The 23,849-nt window shown below is 39.9% G+C and overlaps 2 protein-coding genes across 4 annotated transcripts in view; one reads left to right on the forward strand and one right to left on the reverse strand.

Annotated features, from left to right (window-relative positions):
- Positions 1-23,849, reverse strand: part of LOC145498382 (uncharacterized) — a 397,197-nt gene that overhangs the window by 191,693 nt on the left and 181,655 nt on the right. The gene's annotated exons all lie outside the window — the stretch shown is intronic.
- Positions 508-22,235, forward strand: LOC145498731 (fibroblast growth factor receptor 4-like). Of its 3 annotated transcripts, none has more exons than XM_081478656.1 (15): positions 508-815; positions 4,129-4,431; positions 5,796-6,107; positions 8,060-8,413; positions 9,946-10,248; positions 11,515-11,829; positions 12,453-12,800; positions 13,385-13,648; positions 14,697-14,884; positions 15,920-16,217; positions 17,819-18,120; positions 18,714-18,907; positions 19,516-19,759; positions 20,077-20,249; positions 20,846-22,235. In XM_081478656.1, exons 1-15 carry the CDS (start codon positions 722-724, stop codon positions 21,198-21,200), a joined length of 4,047 nt encoding a protein of 1,348 aa, XP_081334782.1. In that variant the 5' UTR covers positions 508-721; the 3' UTR covers positions 21,201-22,235. The 3 variants fall into 3 exon arrangements, with proteins under 3 accessions (XP_081334782.1, XP_081334783.1, XP_081334784.1); XM_081478657.1 differs by having other exon boundaries at positions 14,700-14,884; XM_081478658.1 differs by lacking the exon at positions 508-815 and adding an exon at positions 822-1,839.

Raw genomic sequence — 23,849 nt, forward strand, 5'->3', positions numbered from 1 at the left:
TATACACAAAACAAAGAATTGTGTAATGGTGCGAGACTTTATTTACATGCATTTTTGAGTAATTTAGTCGGACAATCCTCCCGGTCGAAATTATTAATCGTAACAAAAAAAGAAAAAAAAAAGCGGAGTCGAATTGTTATTTTTTTCATTAAACTTATGAACAGGATTAAACTCTGTCAAAGCGTCAACGCTGACTGTGTGCATGACTGTGACTAAATATTGTGTCATCGTACAAAGCGTGACAGGAGGAAAAAGAGTGACGGCGATTTCCATTTTCACTGTACTTTGGAATGAAGCGCCGTCACCAAAATATTACACAAATAAAATTTGCCCAAGTTTTTCTTATCAAGATGTAGAAAGTACAAATGCTTTATGTTGGGACGTTGAAATGAAATGTTATCTAAATTTAACGCTTGTGACATTCAGAAAATATTTCGAACACTCCAGATTAAATATCGGTGTGACGTAATCAGCTGGAGTATTCTGATTGGCTGGGATTAACACACCTAAACATGTTCACTTCCTGTAAATGAAATTGACGTGAGCTGCGAACTCGTATTCGATCGAGAACTCGAACCCGCTGACTGTGGCAAGGATTGGTAAGAAAACACGACTTATTCGACAGTAAAAACTTCAGAGTTGATCATTGGGTAATTACCTTGTGAGAAAAAGCAGTTGAATAGGGACAAGAATCAAACATCGTCCGCCATTTTGTCGAAAAATGGCGGCGTCGCTCAAGTGTGGCAGCGTTTGGCGCCAGTTTCCACTTATTTGTGGCATCTTCTCTTGTGCTTTTCTTGTTTTATCTGTTCCAGGTATGTATATCTTCTGCTTTGGTAAAGCAAGGTAGTTTCCGAACTCACGTAAAGTCAGCTAGGCGATGATATTTTACAAAAACGTGATCGAATGGTTCGGGTTCAATTCGAACATGAGTTTAGAATTACTCAAAATAGGTTTCAAAAAGCTACAGCTTAAACATTATAAGCTTACAGGTAAGCTTAAGTTAGGCCATAAGTTTACTGTAATTTTAAAGCAAATTATAGATGTTAGTTCAGCTTGGGAGATCTGCAGTTGTATTATAAATAAGGTTTACATACATTTAACAGCTAGCTTTTTATAGCTTCGATCAACAATAGCTGTTGAGAAGGCGTGTAGATGTAGTTGACAGTCATTCTAATTGTATATGCCTGTTTTGCACGTTGAAGCAGGCGAGAATTTTATTTTGTGATTTGTTCGGTCTCAGTTGTAAATTTTTAAGATAATCCGTCAGTGCGTGAAAGTTTTGAACATTGTGTTCGTTTTTGCGGTCTTGAATGTGTAAGCTTACCCACATTTTGGCCTTTGGTCAATAGACTTTAAGTATTTGAAGTTTCTTTCTTTCCGGATTTTCTTGGAGCAGATGACAAAGGTTAAGCTCATGAATATTTTCAAACCAGTCCTGCTGTACAAAATGTCAATGTCAGATATAATATGGACACCATTTTGTTGTGTATTATAATGTATGTTTTGACTGCATGTCTCAAAGAAAACAAGCCTTATTGTCACTTATGACGGGCATGTCCTGCTATTTCCATGTGGCCATGGGGCGCCCTGGGAAAATTAAAGCTTATTTCAATTGTTAATTTTATTGTAAGATTAATATACCTATTGAACAGCTCATTAAGACCTGCTGTTTATGCCAGAGAAGTCATTTTGATCTACATGCCTGCATAGTTGTATCTGGAGCTAGTGATTAGGTCCATTTATTCAAGACCTGGTGACACTTATTCAAAAATTTTCTTGCGCCTAACTCAAAATTTCAAGGCGTCCTTTTACCCTAAAAAGAAAAGAAAAAAAAAGGTAATTATGTTGCTTTAACAGTGAACAATCTATATACATGTACGTGGATGGTGTTATCCTTACATGTAATAGTAACACTCTCTGTAATGATACACTGTTTATACATGTATGTAGTTTTGTACTGCTTCTTTTATGCCTTCTGACTGGCAGGGGTATTTCACAGAACACCGAACGCAGAATGTACTGTTTGCTTGCGGTTTATTTCACCCATGTTTGGTTACAGTTAGCTGTTATTTGAGGGAAAGGGCTAAGTGCAAGCAAACATAAGGGTATACTGAAAACCCCTAGGGTAAAAAGGCATCTGTACTAAACAGACTGCTAAGATTCCACACAGTATAATAATGCCTTCCAGTATTTTTTGTTAATCTAATTTACCAAGCAATCAGGGGGACCAATTTTAATTTGCCAAAGGATGAGGGCTTTTTGCAGAGACTGGAATAACTTAAGAATAATTTAAATGATGAAATGAAAGCTTTCGTCACGATAATTGCTTTGTTTAAAAATTATGTGCTGCGAATCAAAATTACTCTTTTTAAGCATCATTAATCTTCTATTTTGTGTAATAGTACATGTAGATGTAATGAGCACACCCATGTGCTTTTAATTTAGTACTAATTTAGTTGCCAAGGACGTTGGCAGTGTATTTAATTAAGAGCCATCGTCAACTAAGTGTTGAGGAGAACGTGGCAGTAATTTCCTGCGATTTTCCTACACTGCTCAGTGAGGGGTTTAAAGAACTCAGAACACTAAAGCAACCAAACATTGCTAAGTCAGAGGTCAGTCAGATGTGACGTGGCACTGCAGATGAATGTATCATGCATGTTTCTACGCTTACCATCATTTATGGTGTTTGCTTTCTGCTCTTATCACTGCACCTTTCAACAACATGCGGACTGTAAAATTCAAAGCTTTTAATTCTGACAAATGCGTTTTTAGCTACCGTCAATCAAATGTTCAGTGGCTCCACCCAGCTTGCGCTTACTGCCGAGTGTGTGGTAATCAAATAATTGAGCACAGTTCAGACAATGAAACCGTAGTCAGAAGCTGGGAGGAGCTGCTGAACATTTGATTGACAGTGGTGAAAAGCATCTGTCAGTTGAGCTTCGAATTTTAGAGTCTGCATGTTATTGAAAGGTACTTTATTTAGCTGGTTTATTTGTATTGATTCTTGTGATTGGCCTTTTACACTGTGGTTATACTGTAACTAACTGGTTTTGGTTTGTTAGACTCTTAAATAATGACTGCTACTATACTGTACATCAGGGGAAGAGCATCTTGAAAAAATGGCCAGTGTTTTCAAGTTTATAATTTGTAATCTGTCTTACTCATCTTTAGTCATAGCCATGGTTCCTTGTTTATTTTCAGTTTTTTAAGTTAAGTTTTAAGTTTGGTATTTTTCTACCTTAGGAAACTACCTTTCTTGGTCAACTTTTCTCATTTGCATTACAATGTAATCTAACATACATGTACATTTTTTTGTTAGAGAAGTCTAATGTACATGTAGTTTTAAAGGAGAAGGTCACTCCAAAAAGCTTAGTTCTTTATTCATCTTTGCCTATAGCAAGTAAACATTCAGCTCTTTCACCTAGCGAAGTTTCAGCCCCTGAATTGCCTGCTATCCTGATGTAATTCGTCTTGAAAGAAGTGATGGAGGCTGCCATTTTGAAACTGTACTTGGCAGCCAGACCATGTTTATGTGAAGTCATTCCGACCGACTCTAAATTGGCAGGAAGGAGAAAAACCTACAACTGACTTTGCATCAAGTCACAAGGCCAGCAAAATGCATTTCTTTTACAAGTTATTATCCACTTCACCATCTTCACTGCTGTTAATAAAATTTTTCCAAACTTGGAGCATATTTGGCTCAAAATAATACAGCTTAAGAGCAGCCATAACCCAGAGCAGTAGCTAAAAGGCTTGTCGGAAGTCGTTTGGACAAAATCTCCTAGACGGAATGATGTCACAAAAATGCAGCCTGGCTGCTGAGTACTGTTCAAAATAGCAGCAACGATGTTGAATTTTGGGCTTCTTTGGACACTAATTTCATAAGGAAAACCTGCACTTTAGAGACTGAAACTTTGGTGAGTGGTTAAACTTAGTGCGAGGATTTTACTATTGTTGACAAAAAATATAGATTTTTTGGAGTGACCTTCTCCTTTAACCAAAATTGCCTCATATGCGCATTGGATTTGTAAGCAGAAAATGACTTAAAATATTTTTAATTGCTTCAGCCCCTAATTATCATCACACTGTCTGTACATGTCCTGATGGTCATTTGCTTTTCCGCAGGCATTGGGGCACTGAAATTTGTCAGTCCTCCAGCCCAGGTGTTGCCTGCCCTACTGGGTATGAACAAGGACATAAACTGCACAACGGATGAACCAAATGCTACAGTCAGACTTTTGCACCAGCCCACATTCACCTATTGGGTTGAACGAACTGTTACGCCAAATAAACTTATTTTAAGGGGGCAAGTGTTTACGCTGTTGAATATCAATGTCAATGATGGTGGAAGGTATAACTGCGAGGCAACATACAAAAATCAAACTATTCGATGGCCAGCATCGTATGGCATGGCAGTGATTGGTCAAGGTAAGCTTAATCCAAGGGGAACTTGACTTTAAAGATGTACAGTCCAATTCAGAAGATATTTCTCCACAACCACTGTACATTACAATTTAGTTTTCAGGGCTTCAGACAGGGCGCAAGGGTGTGGGACTGCACAACTGGGACATACACCTGTACATACCTGGACAATATAACAGCAATAATAATTTATTCTAAAATATCTGCAAAATTCCACACAATACTTAAAAATTTACATGGAATTGTGTAATACAGGTGTTCCCATTGATTTCCAAGATATCTGGACACTTTCCACTGTATGATGTTTTTGGGCTCTTTACCTTTTCATTGGTGGATTGTGATTACAGTTTTGCAAAAAATGAATCACTGTGTTATTGTTGTTAATTAGTTTCACATGCCAGTGGCTTTGTGTTTGCTAGCCTTGATTGGTTTTGTTTTGCTCCTTTGCTTTGGTAAACATGGCAGAGTCAGTTTAAGATAGGTTGAAAACTAAGCCTCCAAATCAAGGCTTAAAAACATCTTGTAGAAAATCTCAATGTAATTTAATTACTGTAACCCCTTCTGAAGAAATTTCACAGTGATATTCAGGGCTGTCATTAAGGGCTGTAGCCCGTAACGCCTATGGCTGAATATGCTTGATGGACCCTTGATGTTTCGGGTCAACTTGCCAATTATTGACTAGCCTGCGAATGCAGATGTATTTCTGGCTGTCACTTGGTTCTGCCAAAAAATAACGTCTGAGAACCCGAGACAGGAAACGATTTCTGTGATGTAGGAATTTTAAGCCAATCATACTTTAGCTCAAGTAGCCCCAGAACTACTGCGCGAGGTATTCGCTGCGAGGAGCACTCAAGTTTCATTTTATCATCGCATCTGATTGGCCAGAGAGAAACAATATAAGTCATTACGTCACAGAAATCGTTTCCTGGCTCGGGTTTGCAGATGTTATTTCTTGGCAGAACCAAGTGACAGGTGGAAATACGTCTGCGTTCGCAGGCTAATTATTGACACAATTCACCCATAAAGTAGCAAGATTGTTACGTTTGGGAAGATCAAGGCTACAGGTGAATCAAAACTTAAAAACAGCCCTGATAGTGATCAAAGAAAAGGTGCCTGATGCATAGTGAATGCATAGTGTTTGCTTACCGAGCTCTTGTTCTGCAATAGTACTGTAGTACCAAATACTTTTACAAAATTTTGCAATCCCAACTCAGGATCAGATCCCTGCATGTGCACAATCACCTGTTTCCAGCACAATTTGGCCCCAAAAAGCACTGTCACTGTCAGAAGTCCTTCGTGTTCCTCCTATTGTTGATTTTGAAGAGCTGCACCTGTGCTAACAATGTCTTTTAACTTAATGTGCTTCACAGGTCAATTGCCAGACCACTTTAAATTGATTCCTGAGAAACCAATTATTGTGCTACGAGGAGGGACAGGAGAAATTATTTGTGAAGCTGAGGGTGTTTCAGTTAGTAAGCTTCAGTGGAAGAAAGTGTTGTCTCAATCTGTTGAGCAGTCTGTTCCTGACAGCAAGGTCACTAATGTTGTAGACAACGCTAATAATTTAGTGAAGGCTATTCTAAAATTCACAAATGCTCAATCCCAAGATACTGGTGACTACAAATGTGCGCTGACTGCATATGGAAAGTCAGGTCGTAAGCTAACAAGCGTACGAGTTGATGGTAAGTTCATGACTACACATTATGTTTAATTGAAGTACAGTGAGCTCATATGACTCGTATGTGTACATCAAGTTTTCACAAATTACAGCAGCATTTGATGTAGAAGGAGAAGGATTTTAGTGGTTGGCAGTGAACATTCAGAATGTTGTACTCGAAAAAGAGAAAAAAAATGGAAGAAAGAAGGCCATATAGGATTTCAGGTTTCATCAGTTTGCCAATATGAAGCTTTTGATGCCAGAAGTGTCATCTTGGCCCCATAAACATTTTCAGTGTATTTTAAGCAATCATGGTTTTGTTCTTTTGTTAAATAAAAGCAATTTCATTGAGAAAAACATACATGTAATGTATTGTGTTAGTTGAACAGATTAATATAATCATTGTCATCTGTATCAAATTTGAAAAAAATATCAAAAACATCAAAAATGTTCTCATTTTGTGGTCAATCACGCGTGTAAAAACAAATGAGAAAGCCAAACGAGAAAAGTGTTTTGCTGGCATTGAAGGTACTAGATTGAGGTTTGACATTTATTTTGTTAAAAGACAAGTTTTGAATGACTTTAACAAAGTACTAGGGGTGGAATTCATTTCACGTGATGAAGCTTGTGATTGGTAACAGTTGCAAGCACAAGCCTGTAATACTTGGTGAAGTTTCCCTCAGATTTAAGCTCAGAATTTTTTTCTGATTAAGCGTGCGGACCATCATCAATGTTTTGAACCTTTGCAGTAGTTTGGGTTTTTCGTTCATGATTTCAAAAGTGATAAAATTTATACAATCAAACTTAAACTTGACATATTTTGTAAATGTTTTGCTTTATAGTGAAACCTTGAAATAGTGCATGTATTTATTCATACTTCCCTGCTCAATAAGCTCGCCAGTTTTACATCTCACTTTCAATAGTTACACAAACATCTTACAGCTGCTGAGTTTAAAGATTGTGTAAGATCTTGCAAAGTTTGTGTCTTTCGTTGAAAGAAATCTTTGCAGTCATTTGTTCTTGAAAATCCTCCATGTGCGAGCCAAGCACTGGGTTGCATGTCGTTGTGTTTAAAGAACTAATTAAATTACGCATACATTTACTGGAGATAAAAGAACCAATTTTAGTTATATTTTTGAAAGGAAACAACTTATGACCTTCGTTTGTGCCATCTCTATTTTCTTTTTAATTTATCCCTGGTACTGAGCAGCGATTGCTGGGTTTTTCACTTCATTTTCAGAGCAAAAACTGAGCTTTAACTGCTCAGTGCCCACGTCATGTTTTTGGCAGCAATTCTCATAGCCCAAATGATTTCAGATTTCTTTTATCTCACAGCTATAAGAGTTGTATTTTTTAATCGCTACATATTTGTTGAGAAAATTAGACATTGTTTTTATGCTTAATTTTATTGACAATAGGCTCCCATTGTTACAAATAAAATGTTTTCATAATTTATTTACTATAAGTAGCCAGCGTGCCAAGGAGAACTAGACGGCGAATTTTGTCGGTCACCGGAGCTTACGGAGAACTCTGATTTACTGATCTGCCATATTGGAGTATTGAGTATTGCTGCCGAGTAGGTCAGGGTACACATGGTGTGGTGAAGTTGATCAAATCCACCATTTTGGATTTGTCCCCTGGCCTCTGACAGATACACATTGTGAAGGACCCTGTGAAGAAATCAGTTTGTTTCAATTTGGGTTTTCTCCATTTCAGAAAGAATTTTGTCTTTTAGGTGGAAAGTACATGTAATATTTGAAATCTACTTTCCAAAGTGAAAAGTGGTGAAAAGTTAGTGTCAAGCCCTGACTACATTTAAATGTTATATATTGCCAGTGACAAACACAGATTCTATTCCCTGGTTAGCGGACAGCCGCCTCACTAGGTCTAGCACACAGACATTTGTGTAGATCAAAATTAATACATTTGTTATAAATTGATGTTTTAAATACATGTATAACCTTGCCCTTTTTATAGATGTTACACCACCTACCATACACCCCTTCAATGGAGATACCACAATAAAGGAAGGGACACAAAAGGTTATCAAGTGCATAGCAAAAGCATCTCCAAGACCAAGTGCAATCTGGTACAGAAATGGCAAGAAATTAGATAGCACAAACTGCACCAACGCAAATGACAAAAGCTGCGAGAATGTCATTTATGAGGTCTATGAAGAAAACCCTACTTCAGCATTGCACACTACTTATTATATTCAAGTGCTTAAAATACGCAGTGCATTGTATCCCAGAGATCAAGGAAAATTTGTGTGTAAAGCAACAAATGGAAATGACCCATCTGCTGAGTTAGATTTTGACCTGGATGTGCAAGGTATGTGCTATAATGTACTATCATGTATTAAGCAGCCTTTAAAAAACAGAAATTGTATCACTCAGGGCAGGAAAAAATTTTGAAATGTAGTTGCCCAGTGGGCCAGCACATTTCAGTTTTCAGTTGCCTCTTTTAAATATTACTTGCTTAATAGGCTCGCAAGCAAATCTTGGATTTTAAATTAATCCATGCTTTCAACTCATTGTTTTGCTCATCAGTTACTCTTGCAGTCATAAATTTCGAAATTGTTTTTGATTCGAAATTATCACTGTCTAACAAGACTACTGACAAAGGTTAATTTCACTTGCCAATCAGACCACAAAACATCCATTATCAATTGCCAAAGAGCAAAATTTACTTGCCCTGGGAAATCAGACCTGGGTTTTTTCCTGCCCTGACATGGCACTCTCAGATGCACCCAACAAAAGAAACTACATGTACAGTACATTAAGGTTGTGGAAGGAATATATTTTTTTTCTCTCAATTCAGTTTCCTACTGAAGTACATGTACTCAGTAGGAAGTAGCCATGTTAGAGTTTTATTAGACAATTTTTTTAAATTATCACATTTAGGAAATTAAGTGAGAAGTGAAATTGTGATTGGAAGTACATGTAAGTAACCTGAGAATCAGTGCCCAGTAGTTCAAAAACCGATTAACGCTAATCCAGGATTAAAAGTTAATCAGGGTTCAAATTTCTCTTGAGCTAAAGTGTTTTCACAGTCCATGTTTCCTGGAGTTTGACATTGTCAAAGCCAAAATTGTAGGACAAAAAATTTAAACAGAAAACTTCACTGAAAAGTTACAAAATTGAAATAAAAAATTATGCTAATTCTGGATTAGCCTAATCATGCTTTGAACAACCCGGCCCAGGTTTTTCAAACAGAAGGAAAAGTAGGGAGGAAACAGGAAGAAGAGCCTGACACAAAGGCCTTCATTAGGGCCTTCAACCCCATAGCTTCCTGACTTGCAACTTCAGAAAAAGTGAGCTTACTAACTAATCAAAATCACTTGATGCTGGTCCAGGGCCACCCCTTTTCCTCACGCCAAGGTCCTGCCAGTTCTGGGGATGAGAACGTGGTATTACAACGCATATATACATCCTTACTGCTCATGCAATAATCAAGGAAAGTTGTGCACTAAGCCATGGTTATTGGGAATGCGGTGGCAATTTCTCCCTGACAAAACTTGTCAGATTAATAAATGCCTATTTTCTTGTAAACAAACAGAGCATCCAAATCGTTTTTTTTTTTTTTTTCATATGTACATATGTATAGTTCCAGGAAATATCCACACCTCCCCCACAGAAGGAATTTTTTAAAAACGTCACCCCCATCCCCACCCCTGTGGAAATTCATCATTATAATTTCCAATTGCCCATCTGGAAAAGTTGTTCCTGTGTATAGGTCCATATTATATATATTTATTTCTATGTCATTAACAGCCTTTGTTTTTATTTTTACCAATGGCAAACTATTCATCTGAAAGTGAAGGATGGAAGATTGAAATGACGACTTCTTGTTTTACCCTCTAGCTGCACCTGTATTGAAACCTTCAGATCCAGTATTTATTGCCGATGGTTTAACAGGAGAGGTGTCTTGTTCGGTGGTCAAGGCCAACCCTCTGCCACTGTTCACGTGGGAATACAAAAATAAGAATTGTGGGAAGAATTGTAAGTGGGAAACTGTTCCTGGAAATCTGGTGCTCACGCCCACAAATACGCCCACAAATGAAAGTGCTGTGCAAGTAAAAAAAGACCAACCGACTGCTTATTACCGGTGCAACACAAGCAATACCATGGGAATAGATTCTCATACTGTAGAATTTTTTCGCCTTGGTAAGTTAAGTTCCTAATTGTTTACGTTGCTGCACATACCTCGTACCAGTTAACAATAACCGGCATAATAATCAAATTATTAAAAAGTGGATCTTTGGATAATACAATTGAAGAGTTTTCATTGGTTTTAGCCATCATGGGTTATTCATGAGCAACTATACCATGCTCTACAAATATGGTAAGTGTACCGTATATGTGACTTTTGTGTGTGATTTTATCATCAACTTTTAACACTCCTTGGAAATTTTTCCACATTTCCATACATATACTTCTTTTTACTGAGAAACAGCTGTAAATGAACAGCTGGTGCTACCGAATTCGCATACATCTGTAGAATCAAGACATTGAAGTAAACAAGTTGTTGGCATGTGGAAGACTGACAGTTTTTCCCCCAATGAAATGTTGTACTTCAAGACCTTAAGCTCAAAGGAGGCACTATTATTTTCAAAGTAGTACATCTGTTTCAAGATGAATCTTCGTGAAATTCACTTCTTAGCAAATCTTCAAAATTTTTTTCCATAAATCAGTTACTGCTGGGTCAACTTGAGACCAGCCACATCACTCCATACACGTGTAATTGTTATATAAATTGTCACTGGAGGAATCCTCAAAATATAAAAAAAGTAAAAACGACAAAGTTCTTGTAAGTTTTTGTTTAGAGATATTCTTGCCAAAAACGTAATATGAAAAGAAGTGTTATCAATGTTCAAAGCTTAAATAATTTCATAAAAATGCCAATCATGCTCGCCAATAGGATTTGTACTTGCCCGACATTTTTCACACTTGCATGATTGGTGAGTAAGCGAGGGCTAATTTCCAACGGTGTTACAGGAAACAGACCAGCTGAAGTACATTGCATGCTGGTAAAATGAAATTAAGGAAAGATGGATCTTAAAAATTTAATGTTTTCAGCCCAAAAACTCTGATTAAGAACGCTTGTCAAGTGCAAATTCCTTTGCCTTAAAGTGTTTTACTACAAGTTTGAAGGATTATAAATGTAAGACCCGACTTTTACTCATTTCTCTACTAAACAGATTAATCCAAGATCACCTGAAGATAATGGTGCATGAAATGAGCACAAGAGTGGATTCTTAATTTGCTGTCATGCACCATGACCGAAATGATCCTGAATTAATTTGCTTAATAAAGAGACACAAAATCCGTTTGTAGATTTAACAATCCAATCTTGGATTTTCCCAACGAAATGCACCCTGAGTTACTGGGAAAAATTGTGGCTGATGTTAATAAAATTGGTTCCTTCAACAGCAAAATCAAGGGATCTGGTTGAGTTTGACCCCAACAGCAAAGCGCAGCACAATGAAAAGTCCACTTTGCGTCTGGTTTGCTTTGATCGGTGTGACCTCTGCCCTTTCCCCTCTCAGTTTGCAAAAGATGGTGTCAATCTCTTATCTACAAATGATCCACGTGTCAATGTCACTTACTATAAAAAGACAGACAAGGAGCCAGAAAACAGGCTTGTGCTTACCATTAAGGACTTGACATTGAATGATTCTGGAAACTACACATGTAGATCGAGTGCCAAGCCAACGATTTTTGCTGATATTTATGTTACGGTCAACAGTAAGTGTGCTTTCATGTTTTTTGGTATTAGTGTGATTCTATACTGTATGAACAAACTGTGATTTATAAGTCACCAATACATGCATGTAATTTGTAGGGGTGCCCATGAAAATCGGATTTTTTATCATGAGGCCATCGTAGAAATGTATTATACATGTAGAGTTTATATGAAGCAGACTGTATGTAACACTAATTTCAGAGAAGACCATCCCTTAAAGCAGATACCCTCCTTAAGGCAGACAACTTCCTTAGGCAGACTCCTCCCTTCAGGTGGACACCTCCCTTTAGGTAGACACCTGTTATTAGGCAGACACTGCCCATTAGGCGGGCATCTCCCTTAAGGGGACACCTTCCTTTAGGACCCACATTCAGCTGTAAACCTCTCTTAAGGCAGACACCTTCCTTTAGGCAAACACTTCTCCTTAGGCAGACATCTCCTTGATCAAGTGGTCTCTTTGGGAGGCTGAACTCAGTACATAGAAATGCCCCGACTGCATACAAATCTGTAAAGTACTACATGTACGTCATTGGTAAGGAATTTTTGAGGCTAAACCTTCCTTAAGTAAAGGAAGAGAGAAGAGATGAATTCAGCGGCATTCATTATTTTGGTGATTTCTTTACAGGGCTGGTTGCACCCGAAGTCATTGTTCAACGCAATAAAACCATAGTTCAAGGAGCCAACTTGTGGCAGACACAGTTGTTTTGTAATGCTACTGGAAACCCGAAGCCGAAAATCACTTGGTACTTCTACAAGGATGGTCAAACCATTCAAGTGAACGAGGCAGGCAGTGGTCTCCAAGGCGATCCAGATAAATGCGAGAAACGGACTGATGATTTTTATTTCTTACACAGTAATGATCCCAAACACCTTGTCATTTGTAATCCCAAGAAAAGGCACACAGGACAATACAAGTGCCGTGCCGCCAACTCAGAAGATCAGAAGGAAGGGAGTGTCTTTATAAATGTGCAGAGTGAGTACAGTAAAGCCTGGTCTAGACAAGCAGTTTTTATGTGATAATTTTTATATCGCAAATGTATTTGATCATGTTTAAATGCACAGCACATTTATTTGTAAACAGTTCAAAGTTTAGTGTGGTAGTAATGACTTCGGACAGCAGAGATATGCAGAAACAAGGCAGAGCTGCTAAGTCGCCCCTGAAAAATACGGACATATTTGCCACATTTTATGTGACAAGTCGTCTATACGAAAGAGAAGAACTGGACTATGCCTCCCAACTCCCAAATAAAAAGGACGGGGAGTGCTTGTCGTACCTTTTAGGGGTTAAAAAAGGGTTCTTGGTACCTCTTAGGGTGTTCAGCCTCTAAAAGGTCCACAGCAAGATCTTGGAGATCTTTTCAAAATTTCCAGTGAGCACCCCAATCCCTTTTATGTCGGAATCCACCCCCCCCCCCCCCGCCTCCCCCTCCCAGGTTCCCAATTTGCACTGTTCTGCTCTTACACATATGTTGTGTTACAATATCTTTCTGCTGCTTATAACTCTGCAATGCATTCGGGCACATTACTAATGACTTATTACATGTATATCTCAAATAGTGAAGCCAGAAATACTTGAACCAGAAGATGGCTACGAAACGCCAGTAAAGGAAATAGGCGCACCACTGAATGTTACCTGTAGGGCAGACGGCAATCCACTTCCTAATGTTACGTGGCTGAAGAACAGCACAGGAGAGATGTTTGAAACAAAGCAAGGCTCGCAGCAGCTGATCAGGTCACTAGGGGAAGATGACTTTGGTATTTACACATGTATTGCTCGTAATCACTTAGGGAGACGAGAAGTTTCAATAAAAGTGGTCAAAGGTTAGTTTGGATCTACATTGTTGTTTTGTTCAATTAGTCTTTTTCAGGTGTTCGCAGGGTTGCCATAGGTCAGGAAATGGTCAGGGAGAGAAAAATCTTTCAAGGACCCTTTTCAGGAAAATTAGTTTTACTTTAAGTCGGGGAATATTGACATTTTGAAGAAAAATCAGGGAAAATTGAAATAATTTAACACGGCTGATTCAATACCATTGAATGCTGGAAGAAACATTTGGGGTTACTGTGATCTCGACGACATTTTCACCTCATGAAGAAGGAAAATTTGTTGAAACCGTATCCGTCTTAACGAACGATTAGAAAGGACAGCTGTAAGTTCACGCTAGAAGCCGCTACTTGGTCAAGGAAATTTTTTCTTATGAGGGAAAAGTCAGGGAATTTTGAAAAGTGATGTCCGTGGCAACCATGTTTCGGTTGGTTGTTGTTGTTGCTGCTTTCTTTTGGGGGGGAGGGGGTGTGGGAGTGGGGCGGGGGGGTTGGGCGGAGGAAGACAGGAAAGCGAAAGTTCTTTCACTCTTCACCACAAGTCTCTCTCTTGTTTTTCTCTCGCCATTTTTCGCGCTGCTCCCGAACTAGCTGAACTCATAGAACACCCAAGAGTGAATGTAATGATGGCCCTCGTCACTTCCTCACACTTGGAAAGTGGACTTAGGAAAGACATTCACGACACTCGTCATGGCACACAAATCGAGAAAAAATCTAAGTTCACATAATGAGAGTTGAACTGCCCGCTAGTTATATCTTGTACGACAGCCATGGTACCTGTGAAAGAACTGGCTTTCTGTGCTAACATTATAGGCAGGGAATTCGCTTGAGTAGTATAGGCGGGAGATATAGGAGGTTACCAATCAGATTGCAGCATGTTTGTCACATGATTCAAATGGACCAAAGCACTTTACCTGTACATGTATGTAGCTATAGTCATTTGCATGCTTTTTTTGTGCTTTTGATGGCGCATAATTGGTGTATGCAGTTATATGTCCTTGCATAGTTCAATGTGATAACATCATGGCTTGCTTTCTTTCTTGTTTAGTAGGATCAACTGCAGGTCGAAAGTCTGATGACCCGTCACTGAGTACAGGTGCCCTGGTGGGAATCTCCATCGGTGTGGGTGTTGTGGTGCTTGTGGTGTTGATAATTTGCTTGGTGGTGTATCGCCGACAGAAGAAGCAGATCGATGAGTATAAGGAAATATACTTCCTGAGGCAATCAGACTACCAGGTATTTTGCGAGGAAACTTGTAATTTGACTAACTGCACATTTATGAGTTTCTAGTTCATCATCAGTTCCATTTCCCTGTATAGAGAGTCCGACCAGAAATTTCACTTCTCCAAGACACTCTGTCAGCTGCCGCTAGCCCTGCCTCTACCCAAGAACAGTAACACATCGCCATTCGCTCTTTCTCCACTGTCCTACACCATGTTTCTCTGGGCCATCTTCTCTTGGGCTTTCCTTGCGATGCTCGCGTCAATTTCTAGTTACCGATGGATAATAAAATGTATGCAATTTTGTTTGCTGGCTGTATGCACAAACGTGTTCTTACGAAAAAATCTTGATGTACGATGTATATGGAAACTTGTGACCTGGCTACAACGGAAAAACATTGGGTTTTTTGGGAACACGAAAGACCTTTTGAATTTGTGAGCATAATCATATAAAGCACTGTTCATAGAGTGGCAAATGAAGAAATATATAAAAACAATGTATATTTAGTACTCGTGTTGGAAAATTAAGTAATTACATACATGTATAGTCTCGAAATAAGAAATCCAAAGGTTAACCCATACACTCGTGTGCGCCATCTCTTCTCACTCTATTCTCGCACGAGAACATATGGACTAAGAATTAGACCTGCTTCCAACGTGATGGCTTCAAGGTTTGGTTGATAGAGCATCGTACAAGTACATGGGCATAAGGAGCTTTAGCCAAAAAAAATTATGACTGAGGCAATGTCCATTATTAAATTCTCCCTCTTGGTATTTAGGTTGTTTATGTTGGCTATAAAGAACAAAAACAAAAAACAAAAGACTGAGACAATTGTCTCGGTTTACCTGTTACTAGCTCATCCCTGGACATGCAGTACAGACTTCGTGGGTTGAAATCCTGTCGAAGCCCCAAGGCTCCTTTGAAGTTAGGCTAAAGACTCTGTTGAGTCCATTTTGTTCTTCTCACACAGTATTGCTTTACAACCTGAACTCTTGGAATGCTCTTTGTTTAGCTAATTCTACAGCAAGATAACGATTCTTTTGTGTTCAGATTGACCCAGATCGCAGCCTCTTGGAACAATGTAACGATCTCCCGTACGATGCAGACTGGGAGTTCCCAGAGGAGAGACTCATCCTGGGGGATGTACTCGGCGCTGGAGCCTTCGGACAGGTCGTCCGAGCGGAAGCTATCGGCATCCTAGCCCTCAATCCGCGAGACAAGAGTGCAGAATCCTTCAAACGGCGCTCAAAGATCCGCCGGTCCTCAAGAGCCAAGGACCTCAAGAAGGAAGATATTGGTGGGGGATGGAAGAACATCAAGGTGCCTGTCGCAGTGAAAACCTTGAAAGGTGAGTGTCAGTGTTTGGGATGTTAAGGCTCCCTGTTATATGTAACTTGTAAGTTCAAGAATGTTGCCTTCATTGCGCAGAATGCCAGGACAGCGTTAATTATTCATAACCGACGAAGCGGTGATTTCGAATGCGAACGCGTGTTGAAAAGGTCAAAATGAGAGAAGAAAGGCCCAAATTGGAACGTTTTGTTGACAAAAATCCCATTTCAGATTTCCAGAAGTTCTGACGGAGTCTTCAGCAAACGGCTTTTGGAAGAATTATGATTGTTAATTAAACTACGATTTGAGCCTGAAACGAAAGATATTGGTGAAGTATAAAGACTATCCCTTTGCAGTTAAAAACACAGCAACATCGTACCTTTTTAATATGGAGGCCGTTTTCAACATCGATTTATTGCAAAATCGAATGCCTAATGAATTAAGTCCCTGCGTGGAGAGTGCAACTGGTCATAATATTTTTTCTCCAACGTATCGTATTGGAAAGGAAGTACATGCTAGTACTGCAGCTTTTTTTCCATCAATCAAGCGTATTCTACAACGACTTGTATTCTACAATTATTTGACTACGGAGGCCCCGTCCACACTAAGGCAGAGGAATTTGAAAACGGAGCTTTATTTCTCCGGTTAGGTCTACCGTCCACACTAATCCGTCAAGAAAACGGAGCTTTTGGAAAACGCTCTTCAAACTGGAGGAATTTGAAAACGCCGGCTTTGCGATTTATTGGGGACAGAAGACATTTTGAAAACGAATCTTTTCGAAAACGATGAGGATGCGATAATCATGATATTTCCTGTGCCCGAGTTTTATCCCAACACAAATCCAAAATGACCGGTTATTAATGCGTTTTCAAATTCCTCCGCCGTAGTGTGGAAGGGAAACATTTGATGCGTTTTTAGAGTGAAGCCTCCGTTTTCAAATTTCCGTTTTCGATTTGCCACAAGTAGCACTTTTCTTTCGTCAGTTACTTTCTCTCTTAATATTTTGAGCTTTCTTTCTCCCTTTCAGAGGGCGCTACTGCCAAAATGACCGGTTATTAATGCGTTTTCAAATTCTTACGCCGTAGTGTGGAAGGGAAACATTTGATGCGTTTTTAGAGTGAAGCCTCCGTTTTCAAATTTCGGTTTTCGATTTGGCACAAGTAGCACTTTTCTTTCTTCAGTTACTTTCTCTCTTAATATTTTGAGCTTTCTTTCTCCCTTTCAGAGGGCGCTACTGCCAAAATGACCGGTTATTAATGCGTTTTCAAATTCCTCCGCGGTAGTGTGGAAGAGAAACATTTGATGCGTTTTTAGAGTGAAGCCTCCGTTTTCAAATTTCCGTTTTCGATTTGGCACAAGTAGCACTTTTCTTTCGTCAATTACTTTCTATCTTAATATTTTGAGCTTTCCTTTTCCCTTTCAGAGGGCGCTACTGCCAAAATGACCGGTTATTAATGCGTTTCAAATTCCTCCGGCGTAGTGTGGACGGAAAACATTCGATGCGTTTCCAGAGTGAAAACTCCGTTTTCAAATTTCCGTTTTCGATTTGACAGAAGTAGCACTTTTCTTTCGACGATAACTTTATCTCCTAATCTTTTGAACTGTCCTTTTCCCTTTCAGAGGGTGCCACTGAAGCAGAGTACAAGGACTTAGCCTCGGAACTCAAGATTCTGATCCACCTTGGCCAGCACAAGAACATCATCAATCTGCTGGGAGCCTGCACGCGGGGAAAGCGACTGATGGTCATCATGGAATTTGCCCCTCATGGCAGCTTGCTGTCTTTTCTTCGGACAAAGAGGGACATTTACGAACCCGACTGGACCAAGACAACAAACGATCCGGACAAAGAGTTCACATTAGTTGATCTGGTGATGATCGGTTATCAAGTTAGCCGAGGCATGGCATTCCTGGCATCCAAGAAGGCAAGTAACAAGTTGCAAGTCGCTTGCGAAGATTCTGGGCAGCGTTGATGTACATAACATCGTTCTGTTGGTTTTCTAATCTCTCGGCGGATCCAAAAGCTGACAAGCGCGTGAAACATGGACATAACATTGGAAAGTCGATAATGTCTGATTTAGTCAAAGCGGTACTGAGACATGTTTCACTGCAGTGGTAGCTCGGAGTAAATCAAGACAGTATAATATGACTTACATGTAGCAAGTTTTGAACAGGAGGTTGAAGAAGTTGAATCTGTGTATAATGTGATTTCTTTTTTTCGTCTTCTAATTTGGTATCTTGCCTTGCTTTCAGTGTTTGGGTAGCCCTGTCTTTGTCTCGAGAGAACGTTTTGCTCTTAAGGAGTCTCCACGTAGAAATTCACTCACTCCGGATTTGATCTGGATACTCAATAGTTACAGCGCTTTAGAACCATGTTACTTGCTAGTTTTACTCCCCTGAGCCTAGAAAGGCTTTATGCAATTTCTCCACACAAGACATGAAGACCAGGACCAGCACCAGTTAGGAGAATTTGATTATTGTATTTGTACTGACATAAACTGCGCATCTTCCTCTTCAGTGTGTTCATAGAGACTTGGCTGCAAGGAACATTTTGGTCGGGGACGATTTTGTGATGAAGATAGCTGACTTTGGTTTGGCGAGAGACATCTACAAAGATGATCTGTATGTGAAGAAGACGCAAGGTTTGCTTCCTGTGAAATGGATGGCTCCCGAGTCACTCTTTGACAGAGTTTATACAGAGAAAACTGATGTGTAAGTTTTCTAGTTCAGTTCTTTTAAAAAGCGTGCAGTTGTCTCCATTAAGGTAACTGTAGACCTTCTGGGGTGCCTTCCGGAAAATGCGTTCTTTGCGCGCTGCTTTAAAGAAAACCTCGTTAAACTATATATCAATGGAAAGCTAATAAATTGTAAATTCCGAAAATAACAAAATATTTTGCCAGTTTTGTTTTGGTGGGCCGCGAGTTTTCGAAACATTTCCTTGCGATTTGCGCTTGCGTTCAAATTTGGTAACTCGAAGACGTGCAAAATCGCTAGGGCTATCGCTTGGTCAATCAACAAAAGCGAAGATTTCTTAAAACAAAGGAAATCAAGACTGTGACGGCGTTTGGATATCTGATCTTAATTAGCGTAGATTTTGACAACTTTACTTCTCCGTTTTCTCCTTAGTTTTAGTTTCGATTGAGAAGACATACCAAATACTCAAGTCCGTGTTTGACCACGTTTCAAAGGACCTCAAAGTTCGTCAAAAATACTCCGCTGCGCGTCGTATTTTCAACTCTCTTCTCCGTGTTTGGAAATGTTGTCAAACACGGTCTTTCGTGTTTGTATATTACTCATATTACTTTTTTTCACGTTACCAGATGGTCGTTTGGCATCTTGCTGTGGGAGGCATTTACTCTTGGAGGTACCCCCTACCCTGGCCTGCCCACAGAGCAGCTGCTTGACTACCTGAGTGATGGAAAGCGGATGGAGAACCCAGCCAAGTGTCCGTTGGAAGTGTACACTCTCATGAGGGACTGCTGGGTTCACGAACCGGACCAGCGACCCCACTTTACGGCCCTGAACGAACGGCTGGGCAAAATCTTGGAGCGAAACATGAAAACGGTACAGGGCTATCTTGCTTTTGTTTCTCTGTGTAACGTCGTCCGACTGACCCAAAAGTCTTGCTCCTGACATTCTTTTAAGAACGTAATATTTTTTTATTATTTTTAGTCTGAAACTTAAACATTGTTTTTGCAGTTTACGATTTCTACTACAGTTCACTTCCATGTTGATTTTATTTCTTCGTCTTGTTGTTTCCAGTCCAATCTCGTCTTTTGTTTTTGGCGTTTATGTTTTCACTCCGACAGAAAGAAAGATTCAAGGTAAGAAAATGTCTTGGAATTCGACCTAATGTCTTTGTATGTCTGTCTTTGGTACAGGACAATCCATACCTAGCGCTTCAGATGGATGACGATGATGGAGCTGCCAGTCAGGGCTACTATCTCCAACCATGTGATTCTGGCCTTAGGGACTCCAAGAGGTATGTGGAGTCGCCTGTCCATTCTCCGTCAAGCGAGGTTCCGAACGCAGTCGGCGAAGGCGAAGGAATAAGGTATGCCTATAGGGTTTAAAACTCAGTCGGTCACTCTAGTCCATCGTAGTAGCCGCTAGGAACTCGAAGATGTAATTAGATCTCGAAGCAATGACACGTGACTAGCTTCAAGCGCGGGAAAACGGGTTCAGCCGGCTCAACCTGATTGGCTTAGCATATGATTGGTTGAGATAGTAGTTGTGCAACCTGTTAAGGCCAATCAGATTTCAAAGTCAAGCAAACCACTGATAACAAACGGATATTAAATTCAAACCGCTTCTATGGTTTATCTTCTAGTTCTTAATATTTCGTTGGGGTGTTTCCGTTTCTTGTGCCTGAGCAGACGTAATTACACTGCATGATTCAACAACAAGTACTCATATTTACCAAATCAGTGGAAACAGTCACCCTCAGTGACGACAGCAATTCTTCCGTGACTTGGCTTTCTTGCGTTCCTTAATCCCACACAGAGACAAAAAAAAATCTTGTGAGTGCATAATTCGCTTGTTAGCAGGTTGTATCGGGGCTGAAATCCTCAATGCTGTTTATTTCACCGTTAGGAAATGTGACAATTACGGTGGCAGCTTTGCCAACTAGTTCTTTTTGCTTGTCTTCAGGTACGATTCTCCTTTACCCGCCTTGCCACCAGGCCTGGCCATCATCAGCGACGAGGACATTCAGAACTCACCCCTGCCTCCCATCCCTCCCTCCTACGAAGACGCCATGAGTGACGAAGGGGAAGCAAAACCGAGGACTTCTGGAAGCACCAACAGTGCGGCGGGGGAGAGTGGTATTGACGTAGACGGAGAGGACGACGGAGGTGATTACGTTGACGATTCACGAGTCGATTCCCCATTCCTCCCCCGTGAGGGGAATAAACCGGTTGCCATAGCGATGAGTGGTGCTGCCAAGGTTCCCGAAGCGGAAGTGTTGATCAAGGGACAGAAGAAAAAAATTGAAACAGCACTTTAAGGTGTTGTTTACCCCCGCGATTCAAATTCAATTTGACAAGCTGCTGAATTATATTTAAAAAGGCTAAGGAGAAAGCTAACAGCACTGCCATTTCCATTCGGCTAGGGAATCACGTGCAAGACCGTAATAACGGTAGAGAATAATTATTCTGCAAGGTGAATGTAACCAACTCTAGCAGCTACTACAGTAAAGAACAATGTCACGCTCCGTAGTTCGTGACGACACAGCAATAACGTCACGCAACACCTTGTGCAATTCTTTGCACTTTTTCTATGAACACAGCCACAGCGAAACTGCAGAGTATACGAACATGTATATTCTCGTATCGTTCTGTAATAATTTAAGGGGCGTACAAGAGCATTGTACATAGTTATTTAAAACTCTGTATCCGAACGCTTAGGTAGTTTTTAATACTAAAAGTATTTGCAAATCCAAATCCTGTAGTTAAAGCCGTAATATTGTTCTTTTTAAACAGTATCTTTTGATCCAATTCTGCTATATTAAATATAATTTAAGTCGATATTTTACCCTAATTGGTCTCATGATATTAGCTGTACAATATTGTATCAGTAACCCTGACACAAATTTTAGTCATAAAAGTAAGAGAGGTTCTTTGGCTTACTAAACCACTCTGGGTGTTTAAATTGCACCCGAATAGGTTCTTTAGGTTCAGTATGACAATCTGGTTGTGTTCTTCTGCAAGCCTGAAGTTTCAAGACTCCAGTATTTCATCCAAAAAGAAATGTACGAGTTCAGTTTTTACGTATGCATTTTAACGAGAACTAAAGACTGATCTTTCGACATAATGTAATCTAAATATCAGTACGTTATTAGACCTTTTTATGTAGCTAGCATTTTAACACAGTTTTTAAATAACTTCACATCACATAATGACCCACTATTTAACAAATGACTGGTGCGTTTTAGTCGTTTTGTTAAATACGATTTTAATTTAGACTTTAAGCTAATGATAATATGGGTAATGTAAAAAATAAAGAATCATTTTACAAATAAACTCGGAATGTTTCTTGCTTGGGAGTGCATCCTGGTCATGTTGTAGGTGGCACGTCTCTTAGTTCTTCGTTATTAGTCATCCGGAAGGGTCCATGCTGGTCTACATGAAGTGAAAGGTAAGGTGAGGTGAAGTCTGCATACAAGTTGAGAGGCCCATCAGGCCGGAGCTTATCCCGGTTTGTTTAGCATGAAACGACTAGGAGTATTTCTACTGTATTTCTCAAACTCGCGAACCCTCGCTCGATCCGAACCAAATTTGAATCGCCGTGTTGAGTGAATGGTTTGATAAACCACCTGAGTTCATGGAGAGTGATTCCTCTCCGTTTTTCAAAGCTGGCATCCCTGAAGTTCATATTTTTGATCTGTCTGATACATATGGCGGGTTCGTGGATCCATCGTGGTCATTAGGGAGCTTAAGCAACGACGACGACGACTAGTAAAAAATGAATTTATATTTTACAAACGAAATTCGCGATTGTCTAGATCTGCTGGGTACGCCAATGGCTCTAAAAACGTGCGTAAGCTAGATATGCAACGACGGCGTCCAATTCCAACTGGAAATACGAAAAATTAGCCGTCGTCGTCTACGTTTCGTAGACGACGCAGAACTTGGACATTTCACGTTGTTGTTTTGCAGAGGACGGCAAAGAAATGTACAACGATTTATAACACACGTGCACAAATATTGTTTTGCTAATTAAACCTTTTGTTTTGTGACGTTCACGTTGTCGTCGTCGTCGTGGTTTGCTTAAGCTCCCTATTATATATCGGATCACGTCTAAACACACGTGAAGAAAGACTTGGGCAGGAAAAAAACGTGAGCGGACAAAACCGGGGAATGCCGATAAATCCAGTAATCCCGCAATGATGAACGAATTACACAACATGCACCTTCCTCTGCTTCTCCCCCTGAACCAAGTTCAGATCTACGAACTGAACTTGAAGATACCAAAGTGCCTACGAATGGATGTTGAGCGCGGTGAGCAGACGTAAATGTCTTGTTTACCCAATGAAAGCCATCACAATAAACTCTGAGCTTGCATCGAGATGCTTGTCCTGGCGCAAAGGAGCGTTTGATTAATCAATCTAAAACAGATCTTAAGGAGTAAAATCCCAGATGATCTGGAATACTTGTCTGAGTATGTCGTTGGCAGTGGGAGCCACGTGCAGTATTATAATGCTCGGCAATTGAAGTTATCGTGTAGAAAATATCGCACAATTACACAGCCGAGGGAAAAAAGAAAAAGCGCGAGGAGTAACTTAGTACATGGGGCTAAAATAGATTGTCACTGCTTTAGGTGAACATGCACGGCTACCAATGGCGTGGCCAATCGCTTGGCCAATGGCTCGTACACGCAACGAATCGTAAAAGTCGGCAAGTAACGAACTCCGAAAGAAGTGAGCCCACCCATCCCCTAAAATAGAGGAACTAAGGTTCAAAAGTATAATTATTTTTCCAATCAATAACCTGAATAACGTACGGGAAGGGAAGGTATAGCTTATTCCAGGAGGCGTCATGAAGCGCCCAGGTAAAACCAACCCCGCAAAATTTTCATCAAGTAACAAGAAGGTACTAACAGGACCTTTTCTTCAAATTGAAATTACTAAAATTGAAAACTTTGCATCATTTTTAAC

This window comes from Orbicella franksi, chromosome 9 (assembly GCF_964199315.1).
Source record: "Orbicella franksi chromosome 9, jaOrbFran1.1, whole genome shotgun sequence".
In the NCBI taxonomy this organism is placed as follows: Eukaryota; Metazoa; Cnidaria; class Anthozoa; order Scleractinia; family Merulinidae; genus Orbicella; species Orbicella franksi.

Coding starts and splice junctions, on each gene's coding strand:
- LOC145498731 (XM_081478656.1), top strand. CDS start 722: ATGGCGGCGTCGCTCAAGTGTGGCAGCGTTTGGCGCCAGTTTCCACTT. Junction 6,108..8,059: donor AACAAGCGTACGAGTTGATG/GTAAGTTCATGA, acceptor CCCTTTTTATAG/ATGTTACACCACCTACCATA. Junction 16,218..17,818: donor CGCAGTGAAAACCTTGAAAG/GTGAGTGTCAGT, acceptor TTTCCCTTTCAG/AGGGTGCCACTGAAGCAGAG.